This window comes from Aegilops tauschii, chromosome 4 (assembly GCF_002575655.3).
Source record: "Aegilops tauschii subsp. strangulata cultivar AL8/78 chromosome 4, Aet v6.0, whole genome shotgun sequence".
Taxonomy (NCBI): domain Eukaryota; kingdom Viridiplantae; phylum Streptophyta; class Magnoliopsida; order Poales; family Poaceae; genus Aegilops; species Aegilops tauschii.
Genome location: NC_053038.3, coordinates 386,900,116 through 386,917,572, shown reverse-complemented (window position 1 = coordinate 386,917,572; position 17,457 = coordinate 386,900,116). Strand labels below are relative to the sequence as shown.

The window sequence follows — 17,457 nt, the reverse complement described above, 5'->3', positions numbered from 1 at the left end:
TGAAATTATTGAAACTAATAATATTGATGAAAGTGATGATGAAGATTCTCCCCCTAGATATGAATTGCCTGTTGTGCCTGAGGGTTATGTTATGGATGAAGAAACTGCTAGAGACTTTCTTGCTTGCAATGATAGAAGTGATCTTAAGAAATTATTGGTTAAGCTGAAAGAAAAATCTCTGAATGCTAGAATGATATATGACCCTGCTTATGCTACTTCACCTATCGTTGTTACTGATAAGGATTATGATTTCTCTGTTGATCCGGAGATAATTACTTTGGTTGTATCTGATCCTTTTTATGGCTATGAATCTGAAACTTTTGTGGCACATCTTACTAAATTAAATGATATAGCCACCCTATTCACTAATGATGAGAAAACTCGCTACTATTATATCCTTAAATTATTTCCGTTCTCATTAAAGGGTGATGCTAAGACCTGGTTTAATTCTCTTGATCCTGGTTGTGTGCGTAGTCCCCAGGATATGATTTATTACTTCTCTGCTAAATATTTCACAGCTCATAAGAAACAAGCTACTTTAAGGGATATATATAATTTTGTGCAAATTGAATAAGAGAGTCTCCCACAAGCTTGGGGGAGGCTTCTCCAATTACCTAATGCTTTGCCTGATCATCCTCTCAAGAAAAATGAAATACTTGATATCTTTTATAATGGACTAACCGATGCTTCCAGAGACCACCTGGATAATTGTGCTGGTTGTGTTTTCAGGGAAAGAACTGTTGATCAAGCTGAAATTCTATTGAATAATATGTTGAACAGTGAAAATAATTGGACACTTCCTGAACCAACTCCTAAGCCAACTCTAAAGAAAAGGGGTATTCTATTTCTCAGTCCTGAAGATATGCAAGAGGCAAAGAAATCGATGAAAGAAAAAGGTATTAAAGATGAAGATGTTAAGAGTTTACCTCCTGTTGAAGAAATACATGGTCTTAATTTACTGCCTATGGAAGAAACACATGGTCTTGGTAACCCGACACAGGTAGTAAAGGTAAATTCTCTCTATAGATATGATAAAGCTGAAATCTCTCCTACTAAGTTTGCTAGGCAATGCTTAGATGAGTTTGATAATTTTACAGTTAAGCAAGAAGATTTAAATGCTTATTTTGATAGACAACTAAAACGTAATGCTTATATGATTGAACACATGAGTGATTATATGTCTAGAGTTAAAGGTGAACTTAAACTCATTAGTAACCATGCTTCTATGGTTACCACTCAAGTAGAACAAGTACTTAAAGCTCAGAATGATTTGCTCAATGAATTAAATAGTAAGAAAAATGATAATGTTGTTAGAGTTATGACTAGAGGGGGTAAAATGACTCAGGAACCTTTGTATCCTGAAGGCCACCCTAAGAGAATTGAGCAAGATTCTCAGAGAACTAATGTAGATGCACCTAGTCCTTCTAAGAAGAAGAAAAAGAAAAATGATAGGACTTTGCATGCTGCTAGTGAACCTGTTGTTGACACACCTGAGAATCCCAATGATATTTCTATTTCTGATGCTGAAACACAATCTGGTAATGAACATGAACCTAGTGATAATGTTAATGATGATGCTCATGTTGATGCTCAACCTAGTAATGACAATGATGTAGAAATTGAACCTATTGTTGATCTTGATCACCCACAATCAAAGAATCAACGTTATGATAAGAGAGACTTTGTTGCTAGGAAGCACGGTAAGGAAAGAGAACCATGGGTTCAGAACCCATGCCTTTTCCTCCCAAACCATCCAAGAAAAAGGACGATGAGGATTTTGAGCGCTTTGCTGAAATGATTAGACCTATCTTTTTGCGTATGCGTTTAACTGATATGCTCAAAATGAATCCTTATGCTAAGTATATGAAAGATATTGTCACAAATAAAAGAAAGATACCAAAAGCTGAAATTTCCACCATGCTTGCTAATTATACTTTTAAGGGTGGAATACCAAAGAAACTTGGAGATCTAGAGGTACCAACTATACCATGCTCCATTAAAAGAAACTATGTTAGAACTGCTTTATGTGACCTTGGAGCCGGTGTTAGTGTTATGCCTCTATCTTTGTATCGTAGACTTGATTTGAATAAGTTGACACCTACTGAAATATCTCTGCAAATGGCCGATAAATCAACTGCTATACCTGTCGGTATTTGTGAGGACGTACCTGTTGTGGTTGCAAACGTTACTATTTTAACGGACTTTGTTATTCTTGATATTCCCGAGGATGATAGTATGTCTATTATTCTTGGAAGACCCTTTTTGAATACTGCAGGGGCTGTTATTGATTGCAGCAAGGGCAATGTCACTTTTCATGTTAATGGTAATGAGCATACGGTACACTTTCCTAGGAAACAACCTCAAGTTCATAGTATAAACTCTATTGGAAAAATTCCATCGATTATTTTTGGAGGTTTTGAATTTCCTCTACCTACTATCAAGAAGAAATATGATATTCTTATTAGTGGGGACGTGCATATCCCCGTTGAGGTAACCTAGTGCTATTCGAAAATTCTCCGGTTTCATGTGATTCGGAATGAGTTTGTTAACAAGACTTGATCAACGTTGTTAGTGGATTCCTTTTGATGAACATGAGATGAATGCAGTTAGAAAGCACAACCTTCTGTACCCTCCTTTTACTTTCTGTTATCTAGATCAAATAAAGCAAAAATAGTATTTTCTGTCTGTTTTCTGAATTATCCGTGCAATAAAAAATACCCCGAAAATAAAAGTTCTCCAAATGCCCCGAAATTGAAATATGGTTTTTTTCTGGAATATTTGAGAATATCTGGCACTGGGAACACAGCGGGGGGAGCAAGCACCTGGCCACGAGGGTCCAGGGCGCGCCCACACCCCGTGGGCGCACCCCTGCCTCGTGGGCCCATGGTGGCTCCCCTCCACTTATTCCTGCACCCACACACTCCTTTTTCCTCCCAAAAAAATCACCAGCCAGCTCAAGCACGAGTTCTAGCTCATCTTGCTGCCATTTTCGATCTCCTTGCTCAAAGCTCCACTCACAAAACTGCTTTGGGATTGTTCTTTGGTATGTGACTCCTCCAATGGTCCAATTAGTTTTTGTTCTAGTGCTTTATTTATTGAAAAAATTTGCTGCTTAGGTGACCCTGTTCTTGAGCTTGCATGTCAAATTTATTTGGTCCCAAGTAGTTCTAATGCATGATATAGTCTCTAGGCACTTGTGGGAGTAGTTTCTATCAATTTTGTTGAGCTTGGTTCACTTTTATTTGAAGTTACTAAAAATTTCAGAAATTTTTCAGAGGAAGAAATATGTTTAGGAAAATGTACCAAGGAGGTTCTTCAAGGAAGCAAGGACCCAGACCTGCAATACGTGAGCCGGACCATGAACCACCAAGAGAAGCTCAAGTGCGGCCTTCTGAATGGCTGTCAGAAAACTTCATGGTCCGAGCAGGAATTAAGGAGGAATTTGAGGCATATGTGCGTAACACTGATTTGGAGGGCTTCATGTCAGATAAGTGCCTCCAGCACTATTACCTTACTGATTCCTTTGTGAGAAGATTTAGATGTTCATCTTCACGCAACTCTCACACGGTCCTGTTTGATCTTTATGATAAATCCTATACCATGGACCTAGAGGATTTTAGCACTGCTTGTAAACTCCCGCAATGGGGTAGTCCTAGTGAACCTCGCAAATCTGAGTTTAGAGATTTTCTTGCTAGTATCACAATGGGGGAATCTAGAGAAATAACACAAGCTACCATAGGGAGCATTCATTTTCCTCCTATACATTATTTTGCTCTCTTTATAGGCCGATGCATAAACGGTAAGGATGAGGCATGTCACATGTGTGTTCCTGATCTCAGTGTTCTCAGGAGTGCTGTGTTAGATAAACAATATAATTTGGGAGCTATTGTGGCGCGAAGGTTGCATAATAACAGTATAAATGGAGATTTGTTTGGTGGAATTTATGCAACCCGTTTAGCTAATTATCTTGAGATACCTATTCGTGATTATGATATGGAATTGCCTCCTGCTTATCTAGATTTTAATGCCATGGTTAGCCATCAGTTCGCCAGAGGTCATTCACGCCTCTCCAGTACCGACTAATCTTTGACAGGCGTCACGCTGTCAATATTGTTCTCCCTGCTCCTACTCTCTTTGATTTTCAGGCAAAGGGGAGATATGTCATAACCAGGGAAGAGGCAAATGAGTACGAGAGGAGGACGAGGGCAGCTCGCCTCTAAGCTGCAGCCCACGATGCAATAGCCGTTGCATCTCAGTACGACACCAACTACAACTTTGGATATCCGCCAGGCCAGCCGTGGCAGTAGACCAACTTAGGCCAAAAGCCTAAGCTTGGGGGAGTAAGTATTTCTCACCGACATTACATTCATATTCACACACTGATGCTAGTTGTCGGTGCTCATACTTTTTCATTGTACTATCCATGCTAGTTTATTTTCCTTTTTATGCTTTCTTCTTGTGTGTTTGAAAAACCTTAAGAAAAACCAAAAAAATTAGTTGTAGCTTTTAGCTAGTTTACTTTCCATGCTTGTAGTAGTAGTAATTAAAAGAAAACCCAAAAAGATTTCCTGTCTTCTTTTGCTTGTTGGGAGCTTTCCCGTGTAAATAGTTTTATTTCTTTTCTTGTTCTTTGGGGGTCGATAAGAGAAGACTATGATGAAAATGTTGAAGTGGCTCTTATATGCATTATTGTTGATTTAACCAAGAGCCCATATTGCCTTGTCTTCTCCTGTTTATTGAATGCTTGCAGATTCCAGCTTAGTCCAAAGCACGTGCACTATTATTATTATACACATCGTTCGGTCGTGCAAGTGAAAGGCAATAATGACGATATATGATGGACTGACTTAGATGAGAGAAGCTGGTATGAACTCGACCTCTCTTGTTTTTGTAAATATGATTAGTTCATTGTTCCTGATTCAGCCTATTATGAATAAACATATTTGCAATGACAATTAGAGATTATAGTTTCTTATGCCATGCTTAATTAGCTAGGAGTTTATAATGGTTTACCTAGTGTGCCAACATGCTATTAAAATGGTTGTGATGTGGTATAGTAGGGTAGGGTAGTATCCTCCTTTGAATTATTCGAGTGGCTTGACTTGGCACATGTTCACGCATGTAGTTGAAACAAAATCAACATAGCCTCTATGATATTTATGTTCATCGTGGATTATATCCTACTCATACTTGCACTCAATGTTTATTAATTTTAATGCATGTGTCGCTCTCTAGTTGGTCGCTTCCCAGTCTTTTGCTAGCCTTCACTTGTACTAAGCGGGAATACTGCTTGTGCATCCAATCCCTTAAACCCCAAAGTTATTCCATATGAGTCCACTATACCTTCCTATATGCGGTATCTACCTGCCATTCCAAGTAAATTTGTATGTGCCAAACTCTAAACCTTCAAATGAAATTCTGTTTTGTATGCTCGAATAGCTCATGTATCAACTAGGGCTGTCTGTATCTTCCATGCTAGGCGGGTTATTCTCAAGAGTGGACTCCGCTCCTCACTCACGAGAAAACGGCTGGTCACCGGGATGCCCAGTCCCATGCTTTAAGCAAATCAAATCAAAATAATTGCAAACAAAACTCCCCCTGGATTGTTGTTAGTTGGAGGAACTCGTTGTTTCGAGCAAGCCATGGATTGATGTTTGTTGGTGGAGGGGGAGTATAAACTTTACCATTCTGTTTGGGAACCGCCTATAATGTTTGTAGCATGGAAGATATCGAGATCTCTCAGTTGTTATGTTGACAATGAAAGTATGCCGCTCAAAATATTATTCATCTCTATTTCAAAAATCGAGCTCTGGCACCTCTACAAATCCCTGCTTCCCTCTGCGAAGGGCCAATCTATTTACTTTTATGTTGAGTCATCACCCTCTTATTAAAAAGCACCAACTGGAGAGCACCGCTGCCATTTGCATCCATTACTATTAATTTATATTGAGTATGACTATGACTGGATCTCTTTTACCATGAATTACAATGTTTAGTCAGTCCTTGATCCTTAAAGGTGCTCTGCATTTATGTTTTGCGGTCTCAGAAAGGGCTAGCGAGATACCATCTTGTTATATCATATTATGATTGTTTTGAGAAAGTGTTGTCCGAGATTTATTATTATTGCCTGCTAGTTGATTATGTCATTGATATGAGTAAACATGAGACCTAAGTGTTATTGTGAATATGGTTAGTTCATAATCTTTGATGAAAACTTGAATGTCGGCTTTACATATTTACAACAACAAGAGCAAACAGAGTTTGTAAAAGTTTTTCTTTATCACTTTCAGTTTATCAACTGAATTGCTTGAGGACAAGCAAAGGTTTAAGCTTGGGGGAGTTGCTACGTCTCCAACGTATCTACTTTTCCAAACACTTTTGCCCTTGTTCTGGACTCTAACTTGCATGATTTGAATGGAACTAACCCGGACTGACGCTGTTTTCAGCAGAATTGCCATGGTGTTATTTTTGTGCAGAAATAAAAGTTCTCGGAATGACCTGAAACTTCACGGAAAATATTTTTGGAAATAATAAAAAATACTGGCGAAAGAATCAAGGCCAGGGGGCCCACACCCTGTCCACGAGGGCGGGGGCGCGTCTACCCCCCTGGGCGCGCCCCCTGCCTCGTGGGCCCCCTGGTGCTCCGCCGACCTCAACTCCAGCTCTATATATTCACGTTCGGGGAGAAAAAAATCAAAGAGAAGGATTCATGGCGTTTGACGATACGGAGCCACCGCCAAGCCCTAATCTCTCTCGGGAGGGCTGATCTGGAGTCCGTTCGGGGCTCCGGAGAGGGGAATCCGTCGCCGTCGTCATCATCAACCATCCTCCATCACCAATTTCATGATGCTCACCGCCGTGCATGAGTAAATCCATCGTAGGCTTGCTGGACGGTGATGGGTTGGATGAGATTTATCATGTAATCGAGTTAGTTTTGTTAGGGTTTGATCCCTAGTATCCACTATGTTCTGAGATTGATGTTGCTATGACTTTGCTATGCTTAATGCTTGTCACTAGGGCCCGAGTGCCATGATTTTAGATCTGAACCTATTATGTTTTCATGAATATATGTGAGTTCTTGATCCTATCTTGCAAGTCAATAGTCACCTACTATGTGTTATGATCCGGCAACCCCGAAGTGACAATAATCGGGACCACTCCCGGTGATGACCGTAGTTTGAGGAGTTCATGTATTCACTATGTGTTAATGCTTTGGTCCGGTACTCTATTAAAAGGAGGCCTTAATATCCCTTAGTTTCCAATAGGACCCCGCTGCCATGGGAGGGTAGGACAAAAGATGTCATGCAAGTTCTTTTCCATAAGCACGTATGACTATATTCGGAATACATGCCTACATTACATTGATGAATTGGAGCTAGTTTTGTGTCACCCTATGTTATAACCGTTGCATGAATAATCGCATCCGACATAATTCTCCATCACCGATCCAATGCCTACGAGCTTTTCACATATTGTTCTCCGCTTAGTTACTTTTCCGTTGCCATTGTTACAATTACTACAAAACTGCTATCGTTACTTTTGCCACTGTTACCGTTACTTCCATACTACTTTGCTACTAAACACTTTGCTGCAGATATTAAGTTATCCAGGTGTGGTTGATTTGACAACTCAGCTACTAATACTTGAGAATATTCTTTGGCTCCCCTTGTGTCGAATCAATAAATTTGGGTTGAATACTCTACCCTTGAAAACTGTTGCGATCCCCTATACTTGTGGGTTATCAGTTAGACATCGTCTACTTTGTTGCTGCAAGTTTTACGTGGCTGCTATGGGCTTCTAGTAAGAACCGTTCTTACCTAAGCATCAAAACCACAACGGTGATTTATCAAGTTTGCTGTTTTAAACTTCAACAAGGATCGGCCGCAGTCAAATCCGATTCAACTAAAGTTGGAGAAACAGACACCCGCCAGCCACCTTTATGCAAAACTAGTTGCATGTCTGTCGGTTGGAACCGGTCTCATGAACGAGGTCATGTAAGGTTGGTCCGGGCCGCTTCATCCAACAATACCGCCGAATCAAAATAAGACATTGGTGGTAAGCAGTATGACAATCACCGCCCACAACTCTTTGTGTTCTACTCGTGCATATCATCTACGCATAGACCTGGCTCTGATGCCACTGTTCGGAAACGTAGCATGCAATTTCAAAAAAATTCCTATGCTCACGCAAGATCTATCTAGGAGATGCATATCAACGAGAGGGGGAGAGTATGTCCACGTACCCTCCTAGACCGAAAGCGGAAGCATTTGACAACATGGTTCATGTAGTCAAACTTCTTCTCGTTCCAACCGATCAAGCAGCGAACGTACGGCACCTCCGAGTTCTGCATAAGTTCAGCTTGATGACGTCCCTCGAACTCTTGATCCAGCAAAGTGTCGAGGGAGAGTTCTATCAGCACGACGACGTGGTGACGGTGATCGTGAAGTAATCTGCGCAGGGCTTCGCCTAAGCACTACGTGAATATGACCGAAGGCGTAAACTGTGGAGGGGGCGCTGCACACGGCTAACAATTGTTGGTGTGTGTTCTAGTGGTGCCCCCCCCCACATATATATAGGTTGGAGGGGAGGAGAGGCAGCCAAGGGGGCGCCCCAAGTAGGAGGAATCCTACTTGGGGTCCTCCCAATTCGGCCTCCCCCTTTCCTATTCCTATTCGGAGTAGGAAGGGAAGAGGGGGAAGGGGGAATCCTATTCCCTTTTTCTGTTCCTCCTTCCCCTTTTCTACTCCAATTTGGCCAGCCCATATGGGGGGCGCACCAGCCCCTTTGTGGCTGGTGTGTTTCCCATCTTTGGCCCATAAGGCCCATATCTTTTGTCGGGGGTGCCCGGAACCCCTTCCGGTGACCCGATAAGTACCCGGTGCATCCCAAAACACTTCCTGTGTCCGAATACCATCGTCCTATATATCAATCTTTACCTCTCGGCCAATTTGAGACTCCTCGTCATGTTCGTGGTCTCATCTGGGACTCCGAACAACATTCGGTCACCAAATCACATAACTTATATAATACAACATCGTCATCGAACCTTAAGCGTGCGGACCCTACAGGTTCGAGAACTATGTGGACATGACCGAGACTCCTCTCCGGTCAATAACCAATAGCGGAACCTGGATTCTCATATTGATTCCCACATATTCTATGAAGATCTTTATCGGTCAAACCGTTATGACAACATACGTTACTCCCTTTGTCATCGGTATGTTACTTGCCCGAGATTCTATCGTTGATATCTCCATACCTAGTTCAATATCGTTACCGGCAAGTATATTTACTCATTTTGTAATGCATCATCTCGCAACTAACTCATTAGTCACATTGCTTGCAAGGCTTATTATGATGTGCATTACCAAGAGGGCCCAGAGATACCTCTCCGGTACTCGGAGTGACAAATCCTAATCTCGATCTATGCCAACCCAACAAACACCTTCGGAGATCCCTGTAGAGCATCTTTATAATCACCCAGTAACGTTGTGACGTTTGATAGCACATAAGGTATTCCTCCGGTATCCGGGAGTTGCATAATCTCATAGTCAAAGGAATATGTATAAGTCATGAAGAAAGCAATAGCAATAAAACTTAATGATCATTATGCTAAGCTAACGGATGGGTCTTTTCCAACACATCATTCTCCTAATGATGTGATCCCGTTAATCAAATGACAACATATGTATATGGTTAGGAAACTTAACCATCTTTGATCAACGAGCTAGTCTAGTAGAGGCTTACTAGGGACACGGTGTTTTGTCTATGTATCCACACATGTATCAAGTTTCCGATTAATAAAATTCTAGCATGAATAATAAACATTTATCATGATATAAGGCAATATAAAATAACAACTTTATTATTACCTCTAGGGCATATTTCCTTCATTAATACCGCCTCTAGGTGGAGCTAGAAGCCATTCCTTAGACTTTCCTCTCAAAGAGAAAGAAAATAGACGCAATTTCAGAGCGTCGGGGTCTTAATCTTTAATGTGTGTCATGTTGCACAATTCAGTGAAAATATACAGGTGCATACTGACATCCTCAGAAGCAGAGCCTCCAAATTGGTCTTGTTGAACCATGGAAACTAGGTTTAGTTTGATCTCATACTCAACGGCTACAACCTCAAGTTCTACTATTGGTTCACCCATGAAGTAATTGCCGAGAGTAGCAAAACTCCCAAGATTACGAGCCATAGTAATATTTTTGGTTTTTCTGAACTGACAAGACTTGCAACTAAAACTAAACGTAAACAAAAACAAAAAAGCAAAAGCAAAAACTAAAAATCAACTTTAACAAAAACTCTAAACTCAAAGACTAGGAATGTTAAACTCCTCCTTGGCAACGACGCCAGAAAAAGGGCTTGATAACTCCTTTTATTGATCCGGTAATGGAACAGAAAAGTGTATCCCACACCTATTTCCCCATAAGTGACCCTGAGTTATCGAACCCACCGGAGGAAGATTCCTTTGAAGCAATGGTTTGTAGCAAGCTTTTGCCAAAGTGTCAAATCTAGCTTTTGACCGGATCAAGCAAGCAAACTGTGATTCAAACACTTATAATAAAAGAGGTACGTGTATGAGGTCTTAATCCTTACAAGTTACAACCTTGTATTTGCACTAGGATCAAATAAGATATTAATTATGCGCCGAAAGTCACCCATCGAGATGTGCTTGTTACGGATCGAAGTGGGGGATGTGTCCAAATAACATCTTGACCGGCATGAGTCCTGCATCAAGAATCGGTTGTCGTGCCGCAGGCCCTATCCATTGTGCGGGGTTGCCTTGATAATTAAGATAATAAAATCAGACAAGAGCTCTGGGCATTTAATAACTACACCTCATATATCCCCAAGGATATGATCCATGTTACCCTACTGAACCTTACTGTCAATGGTGTTCGGTATAACACTTCACGGTCTCCTCGCTCCTAGCCTCACCGGTGCTCGATCCCATGATCCTGGGTACCTGCAAGGATGAAGATCGCGCACAAGACAAGAGACATCTACAGAACAATTTTATTTCACACATACAAGGCATTATTTCAAAGCCCTTCCATTGATCCCCACTATGACTAGCCTTATACCACTCACCCACGTCACCTTGACTGTCAGGTCAAGGCCAACACGTGGTCCAATGGGACTACTTGATGAGACTGGCCTGTCTTGTCAAAAGCCTGGCAGGACAACTTTCGGAGGCGCATCGCGGGAGTTCAATTAGTTATAAGATCGACTGTGCTGGAAAGTTTTTCTCTGTGCAGGTCGGGAGTTATCTCCTTCAACAAATTCCAAACCAAGTTCACTTATGTCACTTCGGAAGCAGCCCGGCATCTGGAGGCTGGCTTAATGAGGACACTCTTGGGGAAGCTTTGTTGAACCTGTTTCAAGCCCGGCGGTAAAAGACAATGTGCAACTCGAGGTTGCCGGGGTGCGGCTAAGCTTGAAGGATGGTACAAGGGCTACTGACGGTGTCTCGGACCAGGGGTCCCTCACCACGTCAGTTCTTGGTCTGGTGGGCCGGGCGACCCATGGCGGATTATACGAAGACTTGACATACAAGTCGAAGATACCAGAGCTGAGATTCTGAAAAAAAAAGATACTAGAGCCGTGAAGGACACTGACCGGAAGCAATTCATGGACGTTTGAGGTGTGCCCATTGTGGTCGTAGATGTCCTATAAGGAATCCTACCTCCGCCACCGCATGCAAGGGCAAAACAATAGATGAAAGATCCCTATATACATGTACACTGGTGGGATTTACAAACAAGAAAAAGAGCGTCTTACTCAATTAATTGAGGCACTAGAGTTAAAGGCGGAAGACGCTCTTCTTTCTGTTAATGAGCAAAGAACCAAGTCCGAGGGTGAGCAAGGTCTACAAGCTCTCTTGAGAGAGGAGGAGCTCAAGTGGGCATTGCGGGCTAAAACGCTTAAGGTTGTCCAAGGGGACGACAATACACAATTTTTCCATATGGTTGCAAATGGCAAACATAGGAAGAAGAAAATCATACAACTTGAACAGGATGAGGGGACAATAGTGGGACATGAAAATCTGAAAGCGTATATTTCGAATTATTATAAGCAACTCTTTGGACCCCCGAATACAAGCACGGTGACGCTCGATGAATCTGTGATTGAGGATATTCCTCAATTACAGACAGCGGAGAATGATATTCTCTCTGCACCGTTTACTGAGAAAGAGGTTCTTCAGGCAATATCACAAATGAAGCCGAATAAAGCACCGGGACCAGATGGGTTTCTAGCTGAATTCTATAAGAAATGTTGGCATATTATTAAAGATGATCTTATGCCTATGTTTCACGATTTTTCAACGGTCATTTGGAGTTGTTTCATCTTAACTTCGGTACGATAACGCTGCTACCTAAGAAAGATGAGTTAGTTCGGATCGAACAATTCCGGCCCATATGTCTGTTGAATGTGAGCTTCAGAATCTTCACAAAGGTTGGAACCAATAGATTGACACAAATTGCCCATTCAGTGATCCAACCAAGCCAGACAGCGTTCATGCCGGGACGACACATACTGGAAGGGGTGGTCGTGCTGCATGAAACGCTTCATGAGATCCACTCGAAGAAACTAGATGGGATTATCTTCAAAGTGGATTTTGAGAAGGCGTATGATAAAGTAAAGTGGCCTTTTCTTCAGTAGGCAATGCGCATGAAGGGTTTTAGTGAAGCTTGGAGGAACCAAGTCGATACCTAAGTCCAGAAGGGTAGTGTCGGAATCAAGGTGAATGATGATATCGGTCACTATTTTCAGACGCATAAGGGGTTGAGACAAGGGGATTCCATGTCTCCTCTTCTGTTCAATATTGTGGCAGATATGTTGGCCATCATTATTGGCAGGGCCAAGCAGCATGGCCATGTAGAGGGTTTAGTTCCTCATCTAGTCGATGGAGGAGTCTCCATTCTACAATATGCTGATGACACTATCTTATTCATGGAACATGACATGGCAAAGGCTCGTAATATGAAACTTATCTTATGCCTCTTCGAACAATTGTCTGGCTTAAAAATAAATTTTCATAAGAGCGAGTTGTTCTGCTTTGAGAAGGGCAAAGACGAGGAACACACTTACAGACAATTGTTCGGATGTGAATTAGGTGCTTTACCCTTCAGTTACTTGGGTATTCCGATCCATCACCGTAAATTATCCAATAAAGAATGGAAGTGTATTGAAGAATGAATTGAAAAAAAAAACTTAGCTGCTGGAAGGGCAAGCTTATGTCATATGGAGGTCGGCTAGTCCTGATTAACTCAGTACTGACTAGTATGCCGATGTTCTTACTTTCGTTCTTCGAAATTCCGAAAGGGGTTCGGAAGCGAGTTGATTTCTTTAGATCTCGTTTCTTCTGGCAGTCTGATGAGGCCAAGAGGAAATACCGTCTCGCGAGATGGGACATCCTTTGCCGACCTAAAGACCAAGGGGGTCTCGGTATTGAGAACTTAGAAATTAAGAATAAATGTCTTATGAGTAAGTGGTTATACAGGCTAGAGACTGAGCCGGAGGGTATGTGGTCACAAATCTTGCGCAATAAGTATTTACACTCAAAGACACTAGCTTAGGTTACCATGCGACCGACTGACTCGCCGTTCTGGAAGGGACTTATGAGAACAAAGGACTTGTTCTTTCGTAGGGTCAAATTCTTAGTGGGCAATGGGATGTCAACAAGATTTTGGGAGGATACATGGTTAGGAGAGACGCCCCTGGCCGTTCAATACTCCACCCTATATAATATTGTGCAATGTAAGGAGGATTACGTAGGCACAGTACTTCAAACCATTCCCTTAAACATCCAGTTCGGACAGGTGTTAGTTGGTGAGAGATGGACCACCTGGATGCATTTGGTTTGGAGACTGATAGACGTTCAACTCTCCGACCAACCGGATGCGTCACAATGAAAGTTAACTAAGAATGGGATTTTTACGGTGAAATCTTTCTATACGAATTGGATTAATTCTGGCCCACTCTCAAGGTCGTTGCACATTTGGAAGATCAAGGTTCCTTTGCGTATTAATTTTTTTATGTGGTTTGTCCACAAGCAAGTGATACTCAAAAAGGACAACTTAATTAAAAGGCGATGGGTAGGAAGTCCATGATGTTGTTTTTGTGATCATGATGAAACAATACAACACTTATTTCTTGATTCCCACTTGCCAAGCTACTTTGGAGAACGATTCGTATAGCTTTTAACATTAATTAATCCTCCAGTTGATATTGCGTCATTGTTTGGGACGTGGTTAGCTGGGGTTGAACAGATTACTGCGGCCCGTATTCGGATTGTAATATGTGCACTATTATGGGTTATATGAAACTGCAGGAATGATATGATTTTTAACAGACAACACACTTTAACTTTCTTGCAGGTCATCTTCAGGGCTACAGCTTGGATCCGTACGTGGTCCTTACTCACTCCTATGGACTCCAGGGAGCCTTTGGTTACTGGGTGCAACCAATGGGAGATGGTAGCTCGGGCTATATTCAACCGATTCGGATGGCGCTCGCATAACAGGATAGGAGTCTAGGGAGCTTATCCTTCTTATTACCGTATCGGTTGCCTTTGTCAGCATGTAATTTTCCTTTTTCACTCTGTTCTGCTCCGTTTGCGAGCTGTAAGACCTTTTTGACGATACTTTTTGGTTTTTTTATATTATGGCTGCATGCATCTTCATGATGCAGAGGTCGGGGGCATGCCTCCATTTCCAAAGAAAAAAAAACACTGGTGAACATACGGAACACGTGCTTACGTTAAAGAGAGAACATGAGCATTTGATGCCACATCACTAATTATGCTGATTTAGGTTAGTCATGCAACTTACCGATGTCCATTCTTCCCGCTACCGTCGGCGGAGGCGCAGGTGGCGAATTCAGCACCTGGCTGTCAGGTCTGACTTGGGCCCATTTTGATCTGCACTGCACACCACAATTTCAACTTGCGTGACCGATGTGCACATACACGACGAGGAACAACGAGACCGTCGGTGCAATTTATTCTCAGCGAAAGGTCGCAAGCAAGGAATTATAAGACAAATTTGAACAAGACTCGCATCACACTCCCCGGCTTCAGGAAGCCACGAGGAGGAGGCATCCAGCAAAGCCGAATGCATCGTGTCCATCCCAAAGAGGATGCACTTCCGGGGCTAGAGATTCGCTTACTTTAATTTCTTGCGATCTTTGTGGCCGACACTGTCATGGGGGAACAACAAACGCACCGGCAACGATCCAGTAATTTTATCCCCCTCTTCAAAAGCGTACCTTATAATTAACATAAACACTGATGCAGCGCCGTTCGAAGATGATGGAAAAGTAGGCACGAGTACAGGTTCCCACTGGAACCTGCAGGTTTTTCGGGATCTTTCTCCTGTCAAATAAGGTTTCTGTGGATCATGCAGAATTGCACATACGTACAAAGTGATATCCATTGACGGACCAACAACCTCTCCCTATCTTTGCCCATGTTGGTCACAGTAGCGTCGGCAATCTTCCTTCCTAGAGTAGCACCACCAGCAAGCACCAGGTGGACGAGAGAACAAGATTCTGGCTATGGGCCGAGATACGCTCGCAAAGGGATAATACGAGAACGAACAAAGTGTCATGATTGCCCGCGTCCAGAACTCTCCAGTCTATGCTCCTACTACCGCGTTTCATCTACCCGCTGTGTCCCACTGATCGTATCTTCCTTTGTGCAGCTTCTATCTATGATTGCTCCCACCAACTGCAACCCAGTCTTTAACATGTATGTTGATGAAGAACGAAGGACATGGCAAATATTTCGACAGAATAGAGTAAATTTTCCCACAGAAACCTGTTGATTCAGTAAAACACAGAACAAGGACCAGTACAGAGGAGTGACACTCAAGCTCTATAGTTTTTCAGCTAGCAGAATATAACCTTCGTCTATATACAGGAGGAAAAGCAAGGCACACATACGTGCAGGTGCAGCAACCGCCTGGAAGCAACAATCATTCATAGGTGTACCACAGATCGATACGATGGAATCACATACATACATACACACATACACGTACATACGAGTATGGATCGGAGCACCGATCATTCCATCAAGCCTTCCACATGTCCTGGAAGGTGGAGTGGAAACTGGCGAGGACGAGGAGGACGACGACGACCATGGCGACGCCCCAGGGGGAGCTGCCCTCGGAGGGCGCGGCCGGGTAGCCCCGCCAGCGGCTCTCGGTGGGGTAGAACCCGAAGTAACCCTCGAAGGTGTCGACGGAGGAGATCCAGCGGATGAGGAGCACGAGCGCGATGGGCACGCCCAGCAGGAACCAGCTGAACTGCTCCGACGCCTCCTCCATGAACTCCTCGTAGGAGAAGAACCACGACGCCCCCAGCAGCAGCGTCACCATCATCAGGATCAGGATCACCGGGTAAGGCAGCGGCGACAGCGTGAACGCCTCCAGCACCGACGACTCCCCACGCCGGTCGTAGTACGACATGGCTGCCTCGCCCGCTGGGCCGCTTCCTTGCCTTGCGTCGCCTGGCGTTTGCTTGGCCTGCGAGGTGGGGAAAGTGGAAGGAATAGGTGGGGGGATAGGGGCGCGTAACTGCTAGTAGCGTGTTGCGGCTGTGGCCTGGAGGAGACGGATGGATTGGAAGTTCGTGCGTGGAGTGGAGTCTGTGGGCTTGTGGACTTTGGTGGCTAAATTATTCATTCACCTAGACCATGTCGCTGTCTGCTTCAGGTATCACAGCTGATGAGCTAGCTCCCAGTGGACGTCCCCGTCAGCAAAACAGCACCCCAAAAAGTCTTTGTGCTGCGGGTGGTGGTGTACGCGTGGCGGGGAGAGGTTCGCAAGCAGAGCTATCACCATTAGCTTTACGTGTAACATGATGTATGTTTGGGAACACGATGATAATCTCTCTTTCTTGGCAAATAACTTGTGATGCTGATATGTGTAGAGTAGCAATTGATGAGGTGAAGGTGCAAGTACGTACTGTCCGATACTCTAGTCGGGATCTAAAAGCGGAGCTCTCTGGACTGTCCATTCAAGTAGACAAGTATTATTCCACGGTCCAATAATTCAGGCTTAAGGTTCGGCCTTGATTTAGGCCTAAAGGTGAGGGAAAGTGAGACTGGCCGCCGCGCCGGATCTTCTAAAGCAACACAATTGTGGCCCAGATTGTGTAATCTTTCTTTGTCTCTCCAGACCATGTTGTCGTAGCACCGAATGCACATACGCTCACCGTATCGTCACAACATCACCATGGTGGCAGCATAGGATGATTGCCGCTCACAACCCGACATTGTCGCTCTTGCAGCATCGACTTGCAACACCAAGCGCCAAGCGTAGCCGCCTAGCACCTTGTAACATTCGTTCCCTCCTTTGCAGCTGCACACCTTGTCCCTGGCTTGTAGCAAGCGGTTGTGATGATTGGTCTAGAGGCAGAGGAGGAGCGAGCGGTGCGAGCGCGCAA

At 43.3% G+C, this 17,457-nt stretch overlaps 1 protein-coding gene across 1 annotated transcript; it reads right to left on the bottom strand.

Annotated features, from left to right (window-relative positions):
- Window positions 1-15,802: 15,802 nt before the first annotated feature.
- Window positions 15,803-16,668, bottom strand: LOC109740361 (uncharacterized). The gene has a single exon (XM_020299412.4). It carries the CDS (start codon window positions 16,476-16,478, stop codon window positions 16,083-16,085), a length of 396 nt encoding a protein of 131 aa, XP_020155001.1. The 5' UTR covers window positions 16,479-16,668; the 3' UTR covers window positions 15,803-16,082.
- Window positions 16,669-17,457: the final 789 nt, after the last annotated feature.

Coding starts and splice junctions, on each gene's coding strand:
- LOC109740361 (XM_020299412.4), bottom strand. CDS start 16,478: ATGTCGTACTACGACCGGCGTGGGGAGTCGTCGGTGCTGGAGGCGTTC.